This window comes from Lutjanus erythropterus, chromosome 12, assembly GCF_056507025.1.
Source record: "Lutjanus erythropterus isolate fLutEry1 chromosome 12, fLutEry1.hap2, whole genome shotgun sequence".
In the NCBI taxonomy this organism is placed as follows: Eukaryota; Metazoa; Chordata; class Actinopteri; order Lutjaniformes; family Lutjanidae; genus Lutjanus; species Lutjanus erythropterus.
The window spans coordinates 22,822,428-22,836,219 of record NC_139328.1 but is presented as its reverse complement, the minus strand read 5'-3'; the positions used below and the strand labels follow the sequence as shown (position 1 = coordinate 22,836,219).

General features: G+C 38.1%; 1 protein-coding gene across 2 annotated transcripts in view; it reads right to left on the bottom strand.

The window, feature by feature from the left end:
* Positions 1-13,792, bottom strand: part of tesk2 (testis associated actin remodelling kinase 2) — a 41,911-nt gene that overhangs the window by 12,287 nt on the left and 15,832 nt on the right. For both annotated transcript variants that reach the window (XM_084731619.1, XM_084731620.1), the window contains exons 5-6: positions 6,980-7,028; positions 796-942 (exon numbers count right to left, since the gene is read on the bottom strand). In XM_084731619.1, coding sequence (XP_084587745.1) covers positions 796-942; positions 6,980-7,028 — 196 coding nt within the window. The remainder of the gene's footprint in view (positions 1-795; positions 943-6,979; positions 7,029-13,792) is intronic.

Here is a 13,792-nt window from a genome sequence, read left to right as displayed (position 1 = left end):
CTGCCTCGATTGATTAGTTTGTTGGTGTTATTGTATGACTTCAGTGTTTTAAAAGGTTGGTGTCAAGTTACACAGTGACAAAAACAAACAAATCAATCAAAGCAGTGATAGACATCTGTGTTCTGCAAGGCAAAAATTACTATTTTTACCAACAGAGTCTGGTTGCTATGGAGTGAGCAATATTTGGCTTATATCACAGTCAATTCCTGTCAGAAAAGGCTGTCTGACAGCAAGGTGAAGTAGTGAAAATATTCCAAATACAGCATGCACTTTAACTAATACTGATTTTTTTTTTTTAGTGGTGTGATGGCATAGCAAGTCCGCCTCTTTTAGGTGGCTAAAATACGTTTTGCTGCTGACTTTGTCAACAGCAGTATATTGCTTAGCTTCCTACACCAGTACTCCTGCTGCTTCTTATGACTATGGATGAGTACCTAATACAAACCCAGTTCAAATAATCTGGACTATCCCTTTGACATTTGTGTCTACCATCAAACACAATTCTTATGTACAGATTTTGCCTCACTATCCTGGGACGCTGATATTGCTCTGTAAGCTGGTAGGCGAGCTGAAAAGGCTTGGGACTATATGTGGGTCTCTAAAACAAAAACCATATGTTAAAGCTCCCATTTATCAAAATAAATAACAAATAATAATAATAAAAAAAAGCTTATCTAATGTTTTTTTAATCAACAGGAAAGGCTACTTTGTAGAACTGTGACCACAAGAAAGCCTGTGGTTCTATTTTTAGCTGTGGTTCCTGCTCTGAATGACCAATTAGCCTGTCTAGCTAACCTTAGAGGTGAGGTCCCGGTGGAATATTCCTTTGGAGTGCAAGTAGGCCAGACCGCTGGCGATCTCACAGGCCAGTTTCACTCTTGTGGGCCAACTCAGGTGTTTGTTGCTGTCTAGAAGCTGTTCAAGGTTCCCACCATTGATGTACTGGACAAAGACAAAGAGAGACATGAATAAATTAGCAGAAAAAAACCCCAAACATTAACTCAAGAGAAAAGAAATACAAACCATTCAGTTATAGGAGAACAATTTCAGTTTTCCATTTCAAAAATTGAGAGCTTCTGAACCAAGACCACAAATATCTGGAGATCATCTTATTTTTACAGATGCTGCAACAAAATATGTGATTAAATTACAAATACTAATCAAAAGGTTGGTGATTACAAAGGGGTCTGCACTCTGAGTGACCTCTTCTAGGTTAATGTTTCTTATGATACTAATGTTTTATGTTATTAGGTGCTGTCGTGCACAGTTGTTGTTGTTTTATGCTCCTTTTGCTAAACAAATTCCCTTAGAGGCAACAGAGGTTTCATTCATTCATGACTGGCACTGAACGTTCTTCAAACAGGAAATGCAGTGCTACAGTACGGTTTGAATAGAAAAATGCTCCTGTTGGGCTGCATATGGTCATTGTATTAGTGAGCTGGGGAGATGTCAAACCACTTTTCACATGAATTAAATGTGAGATGTCTTAACTCAGTAAGTGTGAATACTCCAATCATAGCAGCATAACACTTTCCATTCAGCTGGTGTACTGACTGACTGACACAATATGACTTTAAAATATTCAGATACACTTAAAACTACATAAAGGTACTGACTGATTGCATTACACAAACCAAATGCCTATCCAGTTGGTTCACAGAGTGGATGACTGATCAGTGGGTTGTTTGGGTTACAGACGGCCCGCCTGCCAGCCTGGGGGCTAGCTGGTGTATCGACCAACTGGCTGCATGAAATCTGGCTGGCAGGGTGTCCAACTGGCTGAGACAACTGATAGTTTCCTACGTGCACGAATGTAGACCATCTGACCATCGTGCAGACTGAACGGTGGGCAGACAAGAGGACAAATCAGCTCAGTGGGTTTAAAACTATCCAGGGTCCTCGACTCTATCTGTCAGCTTTGATCCAGAAGGACTTGTCTGACCTGGCTGCTTGCATGCAAACACACAGACACACTAATCCCATGTCACATATCACAAACAACGGTGGTTAACTAGATAGAACTGAGATGGGATAAAGAGATGATCTAGTTTAGCTGTGGTTATTGGTATGACCGACAGGGACAGAATTAGGACGGGGGGCTGCCGGTGGGGGAGGCAGTCTCTCCTTCTTCACGTAATTAAATAAACTAGGCTTCTGGTCAGATTTATGCCAATTCTCAGCTAATCTGAGCATATTTCTACAATAAATGTGCAACTGAATGAGTGTCTTGAATGTGTCTTGTAAAGATGTAACAGAACACTTATAATATCAACTCAGTGAGCTGCTCTACAATACATGTCATTATGTATCATAAGCTGTGCGTGACTTTTCCACCTGAATGCAGGTCACGCCATCTCTCCAGACCACTTAAATCTTAAGTGCTGTGATGGTTCAGCTTACAAAGAACAATGGTGACATCAGAAGATACTAACCAGAGTGAGTTTTCAGTAAGTGGCATCTTAAAAAATGTCTTCTACATTTGGTAGCTAAATTAAAGTATAAGAAATAGAAAATAAACATACAACTGGCCTGATGCTAAATAACTTCACTTTGGATCAGAGCCTAGGGCTCTAGTTGCTATGGCAAACCTGCTATGCCAGCCAAGTTAAACTCATTGTGATACAGTTGACTAAGAAAAGCGATAAAGGCTTGGGCACCTCATGTTTTAAACTGAGGATGCAAACTTGGAAAGATACATTCTGCAGGGGTCTAGACGTCCTCCTACAGAAAAAAATGTGTAATTCAAAACAGATTCCTACATGTTTTTTCTATTTTTTTTCCTCAGTGGGATAAAGAAATTGCCCCAGCTGGATCCCACATAGTGAAAATTATTATTCATTTGAAATCCTAATCAACAGATCACATAAAAAAAATATCAGATCACAATGCTTTATTGAGATTATTTTGAAGCCCTGAAAAGGTCTGAGGACTCATGAAATAAAAGATAAATCAGTGCTCCTCCAAAAGGTAGAGCTCACCACAATCTTATACTATTGATGTTCTGACACATAAACACCTCAATTCAAGATGTCAGAGGATTACAGTATTTGTCCAAGAAATTCCTCATTGGCCACAGAGTTCAACATCTGTTGTCTCCCTGGTTGAGATTTGGGGGTGAGAAATACAACTGGGTAAAACTCCACTGGACACAAGTTAAAGTCCATCTAATTCAACTTCCTGCCTTTATCATCTTATTGAAGATCTATGAAGCACCCAATTTATTCTCAGACTGGCGGACAGGCTGATATGCAGCAAATGCAAAGTGTACCTGGTCTTAAATGCAAATCACATGGTTAAAGCGGAGGACTGCACCTGCTGTGTCAACGAAAAAGTAACTGAATGGAAGTTAAGTCCCATTCATAAAGCCTCTTATTCAGGCATGGTATTTTTCCCTGGAATTTGCTTTATCCTATTTGTGGAGTGACTGATATACCATGGTAATTACTTGGCATAGCACATGTTTCGAACCATATATGTGCCTTGCCTTGATCATGTATACTGTAGAGTGCAAAGGAAATGAGAAACATGCAGCTGGTGAAATCTGTTGTGGAAATTGCTCTGCTACGCTGTCTGTGTTTCAGGTTAAAAACCCTGGAAAGACTCAAACAAAAGGATCCTTGTTTGCTGCTGGGAGCAGCTTCAAACAGCAGTATTATCCTGCCATAGGTCATGACTTACCATTAGCCCAGATTATGAAGCATTTCCTATAAGGTGCCTTAGATTGAGATTCAGCAGACAAAACAAAACCTGCTCTAGATCAGTGGTTCCCAAAACTTTGAATTATGTACCTCCTTTGAAATACTTTTTCATCTAAGTGCCCCCTGATTAGCACAACATTTTGGTAGGAAAAAAAGGCCTATATGAAGAGATGCAATACAGCCCTGTGCCATCCATGTCAGCTCATCAAGGTAAATCCCATTAAATCATATTCTTCCTGATACTGACGGCATTTTTTTTGGCTCTGTTTCCTTTTCCTTTTCAGGTGTTTCTCTGTGTTTTCAGCTATATTACTGCTATGCTTCAACCACAAATTAACTGTCTTGATTTTTTCCCTTCACTCAATGTCAAAATTGGCTTCCCACTCACAGTGTAGGTGATTGCATCTGTTGCGTTCTTCTTCTACTAGGTTTTTCAGCATTTGACAGTTTTTGTCAGTTACATTAAAATAAGAACAATGAATATAAAGTGTGATTTAATTGGATTTACTCACATTTTTATTGAGCTTATAATAGTATAATTATTTTGGGAATTATGCATGACTGCTATTTTTTAAGTTAACATTTTATGGGAAGAAATAGTCGCACACATACACTTGGCATACTGCAATTTTGATAACATTTAGATTAACTGTGCAGCCTAGAGAGAATGTACAACAAACTAATACAGAAAGGCCACAAAAAATTTATTTATTTAGGAAATGACCTTTTACGCACCCCAGCCTCACACTTCTTCTTGGCTATCGCTGTTCTTACAGTTAACGTCATTCACAAAAAGCTGTAAATTGAGACACATCTATCAAGTGTTTAGGACCAAAATACTTCAAACAGTTTCCTTTGGCCTCTTTTTCGTTCATTTGGCAGTTGTTTTGGAATTGCATTAGTCTGCGTGAGAGACTTGAGTTTGTCAAGGTAGCTTGGGGCCATGCAGTAACGTAATTCTCCATTTCCTCTGAGCACAGCCTCATAGTGGGGGTCAGGTAACAAAACAGCATGAGTCTGCTAGTAGGAGCAAAGCAATGCAGAGCATTCAGTTTGGTCCTGACACAACACAACAGGATCTGTTTACCCTGCAGCAGGAGTACAAGACCTACCACAGCGTGTGTACATGTATATTCATATGTGTGTCTCACAGTGCATGGATTCACTTTGTACAAGAGCATAGGAAGAAGCGTGTGTGTATGTGTATGTAAATTCGGTGTCTTAAGATGTGTGATTCTTGTTACGCAACTGCAGAAAGTTGGTGTTTGCCTTTGTTTGTCGAGACTACAATAAGCACATTCACTGTGCAATGGAACAGTGTAATCAAGTACATGTGTGTACGTCTAGAAGCATCTTAAACAGTATATGTTTTCTTCAGAGTGGGATGAATCACGCACTATGTACTATTTGTCTCTTTAAATGTATTTGTGTGTATTCATATACAAATGTGTTTCCAGAGATGCATCTTAAGCAAAGCTTATTTGTGCAGATGTTGTGGGCATCTGTCATTATTGTGTGTTTTTGTGCAGTTTGTTTGTTAACACAGTGACCACTGGACATCAAACTAATACAGTGATGATACCATCCTTACACATAATAATAAAGTACATAGTAATAAAGCAGAATTTGTTCATCGACAACAGGCGAACATAAAAAGAAATTACAGCTGCACCTAACAATTATTTTAAGAGTCTACCATTAATATCTTGGTCCATAGAGAGTCAAAAAATATACTTTTGTATAAACATCATGGACCGACATCATGAAAGAGGCACAAGTAGTTGATGGAGGAAGCTAAGAAGAGAAAAGAAGGAGAGTAGCAAGCAAGATGTAATGTGATCATAACAAATGCATGTGAACAGCTGTTCATCTTTATGACAGCAGAATACTCAAAAACTGGGGGCGCCAAATTGTTTAAGGTACCAATCCTTGCATAATGTTCCTTTAGAGAAACAGTTCACCCAAATATCAAAAATACACATTTTTCCTCTTAGCTGTAGTGCTATTTATCCATCTGAATGTTTTGGTGTGAGTTGCTCAGTTTTGAAGATATCAGCTGTAGAGATGTCTGTGTTCTTTCCAGTATAATGGAACTAGATGGTACGTGGCTTGAGGTGCTCAAAACACCAAAAAAAAATACAGATATACTGCTGCATGAACAATACAGTTCTAGTTGAAACTGCACACAACAAGGTCCGTGTATTATCTTAAGTGACTGGGTCCTGATTTTTGGAAAAAGAGACTAGTGTGCAATTTTTCAAAATCTCTGGCGCTTTGAGCACCACAAGCCGAGAGCCATTTAGTCCCATTATATTGGACAGAAGGCAGATGTCTCCAAAACTCTACAACTCACACCAAAACTATGTAGATGAATAAATAGCACTACAGGTAAGAGGAAAAATGTGTATTTTTGACCAGAATTTCCCCTATTTGTTCCGGAACATAAAATCTTCCAGAGGATGTGGATCAGCACCAATTGGAAACGCTGTGCTTCACATCGGGTTACTGTCTTTTAGAGCAAGAAAGAAAGAAAGAAAGAAAGAAAATCAAAACTAATTCTTTATAAGTCTATGGGAAAAAATGCCATATTAATCATGTTTCAAGTTATATTGACTCTTTGACCCCCCTCATTTCTCTTCCACATAGAGAGAATTAGTACTGACTGTACAACTAGCCTTTTCATTAAAGAGCTAAATATATCAACTGCTTATCAAGCCTCTTCCATGACTAATTAATGATTATCACAAACATAAAGTTATCTGTCCCCCTCTCTCTCATACACACAGAGGGACATGCACAGGTTAAATATAGGCTTTGTGCAGCTACATATTGCTCACTGTAACCTTAATGGTGTATGTACTAACATTAACTATCTCTGCAGGATTTTATTAGCTGCCTGTATCAGATTCTCTCACACAAACACACACACACACACACACACACACACACACACACACACGCACGCACACACGCACACACACACGCACACACAGCCTAAATGTTGCACATAAGAACATTCAGTTCTCCACAATTACAGACTAGTGTGCTTCTGTGATTTGTTGTGTGGATGACGTGATGTTCACCTGTAGAGAACAGGAGGATTATATACAAACACATGGGTGCATCAGTTCACACATTTACATGTAGACACATGAAGTACTGGAACATGGGCACACTGTGCACCACCTTTCATTAGTAGAGACATTTTGATCTCACATATCACTGGCTTGTACACAAACTCAAATACTAAACAGTGTGTGTGTATGTGTGTGTTTTCTTACCTCTGTCAGGGCGTGGAGCTGGCCCTCATGGACACACACTCCCTTAAACCTACAAACCACAAAAGAGAAGCAAGATGAAGTTCTCATAATGTCATGATTAAACCTCTGAGACAACACAAGTAAACTTGTTAGAAGTTGAATGGAATGAATGAAATCAGGGTTTTGATGCTGACACATAGACACATCTTACTTATCTTCATAATCTAGAGAAAACTTGGAGAAAAAACTCTTAAAAAAAAACCTCATATGGAGTTTAGTGTCTCCTACATCAAACATTTGCTCTACAGTGTCATGCAGCCAAAATTAAATGTATGTTATGATATCAAAACAAAAAACTGGGACAACATTCACTGTGGTGAGTAAACAGAACCATGACATAATTATTAAAACTATACAGGGGCTAAATAATATGCCCACTAATAGAATTAAAGTTAACAGATATTTATCAAATAACATTTTGAACTATCTGGTGGCAACCAATCAATGTTCCACCTGGTCAGCCAACAGGACACAAGATCAACATAGGTATAATATAATTGATCATATAGAACTACAACTCACTAGGAGCAGTTAGAAGTAGGTACCTTTGGCATTTTTAAAGTCCATGGTCGCTATTTGAGGAAATACAGTCGTTACCTGAATCTAAAGCTCCAACATTTGGTAAATGCCAGCTAATAATCTGTGCCAAATTATACACTCTTTAAAAAGGTAGACAGAAATACAACAAAATTACAAATTAAGTAATTAAGACAAACAGAAACAAGGCACCCATCAAAACTGGTTCATACTTTTTTCCCCCAAGCAGCTTAACTCTCTCATTAGGTAGCAGCTGACCCCTGATTAAAAAGTACAAGCATAACACATCAAATAAACACACATGCATGCTCACTTAATCATCTAATATGCAAAAAACAATGTGGACATATTCGTGGAGGTTAGAATGAACATTTACAAAAGGAAAAAGATAAATCTTATCAATCTCATCAATTATTATTTACGTCAAACTGGGAAAACTAGATTAAAATTGCAAATCTATCATTATATGGTAAAGAACAGATCACGCCCTAACAAACGCCTAACAAAGTTTTCACTGTTTCCATATTTATTTTCCCGGTTTGTCACAAATCTCAAAATGGTGCATTTCAGACAAACCACAATAGATGATGTATGTGTACAAGATTTGAAATTTATTTTATGGAAATGTGTTGGATGCTGAATGTCAACAAAAGACAGGCCATTTTAAAAAGTAGAAAGAAAAGATTAAGATTCCAGTCGACAAGACCAGACAAGTGATCACTGTGAGACTGTCTGCTCGCAGGAGGATAATAACAGCTCAGTTGCTTCACCTGCATTCCATCCATTTCTGTCTCTACCTATCAATTTCTACATTCTTAATAGACAGAGACAGAACACACTGCTGTTTTGTCACCCTGTGTTTTGGTTTTTGACAATAAAGACAAACTGCATTGTTTTAGATCGGTGACAATGCATTTTCTTCACTTTTTAAGAATCATAATGAGCCCAAGAGGATGAAAATATCTTTAACCCAGGAGAGGCCGTGCACCCCTTCAACTAAAGTGAAACAATGTGTGTGTGCAGAGCAACATATGAACCAACTTCGTTCACGGGCAACGCTGAAGGCCTCATAATGCTGAAGGCAATGAAAAGGTCAACTTTGTGGGTCCTTGTTGGATTTTAGCTAACAATGACTCCCTCAGTGTCTGCTTGTTAACACACAGACACACTCGCACAATCCACTAGGCATGCTCAACAAAGATGGCATTGTAAAAGATACCGTGCATGTGTGTATGCACAAGTACACACACTCTCACACGGTTATTTATGCATGTATGTGCATGTTCATAAAAACACTCTCCCACTCAGTAAGCCAGAACAGAATGTGAACTTGAAAGAAAGTGTTCACTACAAAAAAGAGCAACATTACTATTATGGGGCATCACAAAGTAAATGTGTAATGACATGGGTTGGAACTGTCATTGCTATAAAATTTTATTTTGTCTACTGACTTTTCGTTTTCCTGTCATAAAACGCAAGACAAGGCAAGTTAATTTGTAGAACACTATTTTAAATGCAGAGGCAGTTCAAAGTTCTTTCCATATGTGCATTCCAACATTTAAAAACAAAATAAAATCACTAAATAAAAAATAAAAGAAACTAAAAATGGACAAAATAAATGACAACCATGAAACACAACATTAGGTTGTGACAGTGCAGTGACAAGTTGCCCTGCATTCAGTGAAGGACATAAAGGACATGGACATGAAGTAAAGAAATTAATTAAAACTACAAGAGAACAAGGGGACTTTTCAATTACTTACACTATAAATAACTAGTACCCAGTGTAAAGACTTTAGTTGTTATTATAACTCTGGCAGCAGTGTGCAAGTTGTCTGATGGTTTTTGTTTGAATAAAGCAGATACCTGAAAGTACAACCAGCGACGTAGGAGGGAAACTGAACTTCAAACCACAGAGATTCAGTTAGAAGCTGCAAATGTACCGACAGCTGAACACATAGATTTAAAAGTCACCTTTCTCTCTGCTCTCCTGCTATACAGACATGAGTTTAGTCCCACACCACACACTTGTTTGGGGGGGTGAAGCCGGCTAACAAACTAGCTTTGGCTCGACTGGTTTGGGATCAAAATCTGTCTCTTTGGTTTTAGACAGATTACAGTGATAAAATACTATCCTTGGAAAGCTTTTATTGCACACAGTCACAAGTTGTCATCAACTCGAACCTGTCTCTCCTCTGACTGCTCCACTCTCTGTGAGTGCACACTGGTGAAGCAGCGGAGAAGAGAGAGAAAAATGTGACCAGCTGACAGAAAAACGCAGAGAGGTTCTCACACTGAGCTGAAATTAAACTTTTGCATATAAACTAGGTAAATAACACACACACAGTCCCGTATTTATTTCTATGATTTGCAGAGACACAGGACACGTACTTGTCAACTAACCTGGCACACCAAACAGGTTGTTACACAGAACCATGAGAAGTTGTCCTTAGAAAACTGTTTGGAAAAGGACAGGCATTTTTTTAAAAAACACTTGGCAGGTGATTGGATTAACCATCTGTCTATCACGTTTAACTTCAACCAATCAGATCAATGAACCATGTGATATAGTCGGAGAGTTACTTGCAAGGCAGCTGGATTTGCAAGATCATGCAATAATCCTTAAGTTCTGTGTAACAAACCGTCTGGCGCATCAGGTTACTACAACCTGAGCCAGTTGATCATCAAACCTCTGCCAAAGCCAGTCAGGAGAAAAGCAAGAAAACCCTTCAGTGTTGCTGTCCTTTCAGTGATGAAATGCACTCCAGTTCTGATATAACAGAAGCTGCTGATGCTATTGCAGCATCTACATTAACCTCTTCAGGAGCCGCCATTTTTTGTTTGAGACTACTCGCTTCTATGGACACTTCTCACTGTCGTCGCATCTAGAACTACACCCGTAGCTGCCAGTAGTCCCTCCTAGGATGCCGACTGGCTGTATCACTTTGGCGCAGACACAAATGGATAACTTGAAGCCTGGCATGTTGGATTCTTGCATTATCTCGCAAATCCAGCGGCCTCGCAAGGTAACCTATCAATATCACTGTATGGTAACATCATTCAGCCTTGTGGATCTTTTATCAATTCATCCGGTTGCCTTTTTGTGATTGCAAAGTGCAATTGCACTTTTTGTATGCTTTGTCGTAGTTATGGTTACAGACTCTCCACCTCACTTGACTTGCATTTTGAGTGTAAGTCTCTTGCCAAAAAAAGAGATGAAATTCACTATAAACAAAGTTAAAGACAAAAAATTGATATTGCGACAGCCCTAATTCACATCAGACCAATGACAATTTAAGACGAGTTCAAATAGAGACCATAATCCAATGAATAATGTATATAATATACATCCAATGCATGTGAATGTTACTGCAGTCAAAAGGCTTTTTCATACTATTATTCTGGAAAACACTGTCTTAATTGCATTTAAAAGTTACAATATCAAAAGCTCAATTACTTAATGAAGGTGATGATTACCACAGGTTATTGAAAATAGAATAAATACACAATTCATGTTCTGCTGGTTTAGGTTTGGGCATATTTTCTTTGAGTAAGGATGAAACTGTGATTTGGGTATCAAAATGACAGTAAGTTGTCTACACTGAATTTTGTCCCATCTCCACCTTATTATGATTGGTCAGCTCACAAACACAGTTTATTTTGTACAGCTCCACTAAAACTGTTTGCTCTTGATTGTGTCTGCGTAAGCCAAAGTGGTATAGAGGGAACACAAAACAGACAAAAAGTGTCACTTCAGGAGCACAGAGGCAGGTGTAAGAGGTTCACAAGGTACCCTGTTTTGCACATTTGACTTGACCAATTATTGACTGCAGTCTTTAAAAAATTAACTTGATTGCTCAAGGCTTTGTCCATTGCCCGGTGACAGAAAGGGTTCTCCTCGCTTTTCGCCCCTAGGCAGCTGCTACAGCTCTAACAGGACCTGGCAGTTTAGAAAATCCATTGTTAATAGGCTCTGTGTTTGACACAGTTTCTAGCCAACCCCAAAGGAAACAGGTCACAACCACAGATGCATGAGCAAGTGACAGAAGAGACAGAGACACAAAGGTAGAGTCAGATAGAAACATAATATATATTTACTACCCGAAAGTAGCAGGTGTTGAAATGACTAATATAGTGTGTAATGTCATTTGTGCAGAAATAATGACGATTTAGTCTTTATTTGTTGTTAGCAGTTACTAAGTGACCTAAACTCTGAAGCCTTAAAATAACCCTAGCATGAATTTACGAAAGCAAGCTTCCTCCAAATTATTACTGGCACCTTATTGTTGAATCTCTCATAATGAATTGACACATAACAGGCCTTCTAGATTAGACCTTTAAAAATCCAAGAAATCACTACCAATTATTACTTTCTTGCTGATTAATCATGTTTTACAAAGTAGCAGATTTTAATCCAATAATCAACTAGAACAACAAAATGGAAAATAATCACATTATTTTGGCTTTTAAATTAATTTCCAAATGCTCTTTCTCAGAGACCAAGTTCAGCTCAAAAATGAAATGAAATTCACTCACTGACAAACAATCACTTACAATTAGGGACTGACTTTTTGGCTTGGGCGCTTATTGGATACGATATTTGTCATTTCTACAGTTACTGAAATCAGTATTTTCTTTATTCAATTTCTGATAAGATAAATCATTTTTTAAATGGACTGCTTTGGCTCTGATGCAGTCACCCCTCTCTGTCTGGTGTCATCATTCTGTGGTCCTGCTCAATGATCCACCCACAACACTCTGATTGGTTGCACATCACAAGTAAAAAAGGTTATGCACATGATGTCACAGTGGGCAGAATCTCTGCTGTTACATCCACTGAGTGGCAAAAAGGCTACTGAGTGGCAGTGTTAGCTTTCAGCTTAAATGTCACAATAACACAAAAAAATCAGATTTAAAATGTCAAAGAGCTGTTTGGCTGTAAAAACAGATGCACAAAATAGTGATCTTTTTACAGACTGCTAAAAGAGCAGCAAATGGATCACTACAATTTACAGAAACAACTCCAATTCACTCAGTGGAGTGTGGCTTTGTGTCAGGTATACAGTGTTGGGCAGTAGTGGCATTACAAGTAGTAGCATTACTAGTTTAACTATGTTTCTCAGTAACATGGTCGTAACATCGCTGTTTTCTACATCAAATAGCTTTTCAGTAGTGTTTACTGTGGAACCCTAAAAGGAAGCTCCTGTCAACATCCAAGACGTCCAGCAAATTTAAGGACACACATTCAGGTATTTCCCGAAGTTAACACAACAATCGCTAGCTAAGCTAATCATCACAACTCAGTCAGCAAACACCAACAGCTAACATGGCGCTAGAAAAATGAGAACAGGAGAAGCTGGAAAGTATAACTTTGGGTTATGTTACTCAGAAATATTACTTGTGCAGGTTTTTTTTTTTTTTTTTTTTTTTACAAATTTCTCTACAAAACCAAATTGTTGTGGTCAATTTAAATAAATAATTTGATATTTGTGTAGATGGCTCCTAGTACAGAAGGGGGCTAATAAATATACTACTAAACACAGACAGACAGATACATAGATACTTTGTTTTTACTTAAAAAAAATAGCTTTGATATAGTTAAGCTACTTTTGTCATTTAATTGTAGCTTAGCTTGCTACATTTCTCTGGTGTGTAGCTCCAGTGTAGTGAAGCTTCATTTAATGTAGAATAACTTGTAGCTTAGCTCACTACATTTTCCAAGTAGTTTGCCAAACACTACAGGTATATTGGATTTTGTGTAAAATTATACTTTAGTTTATATACTGTATTAACTGGTGTAGCATCCTCAATGTTGCAGCATGCTAACATGTCTTTCCAATAATGTCATTATTATTTAAGTATTTCCCCAGGGTCAAAATCAGGTACATGTAAATATCAAGAAACCTGATTCCTGTCCACATGTCAATGTCCATAGACCACTGTGTCTTTGGTAAGTTGTAAGGATCATTGTCAAGTCCATCTGCCTTTAATTTAAGCAGATAATCAATCGTTTTACTAATTTACTAATTTTTACTGCAAATGTTTTTCAGTTCCAAATATTGGTTAATGGTTATTGTGTTTGATCTTAATTGTCCTTCCTGAAATTTAGCTTGCAACATAGCAAAACCCAACCCTAGTGTTTGGTGAGTGTTTTTGCACCGTGTGTAGGTTCTTGTCAAAAAAATGTATGTATTTTGAGTGCCTATGGCTTTTTTTCTTTTGGCCATGGAATCAAAA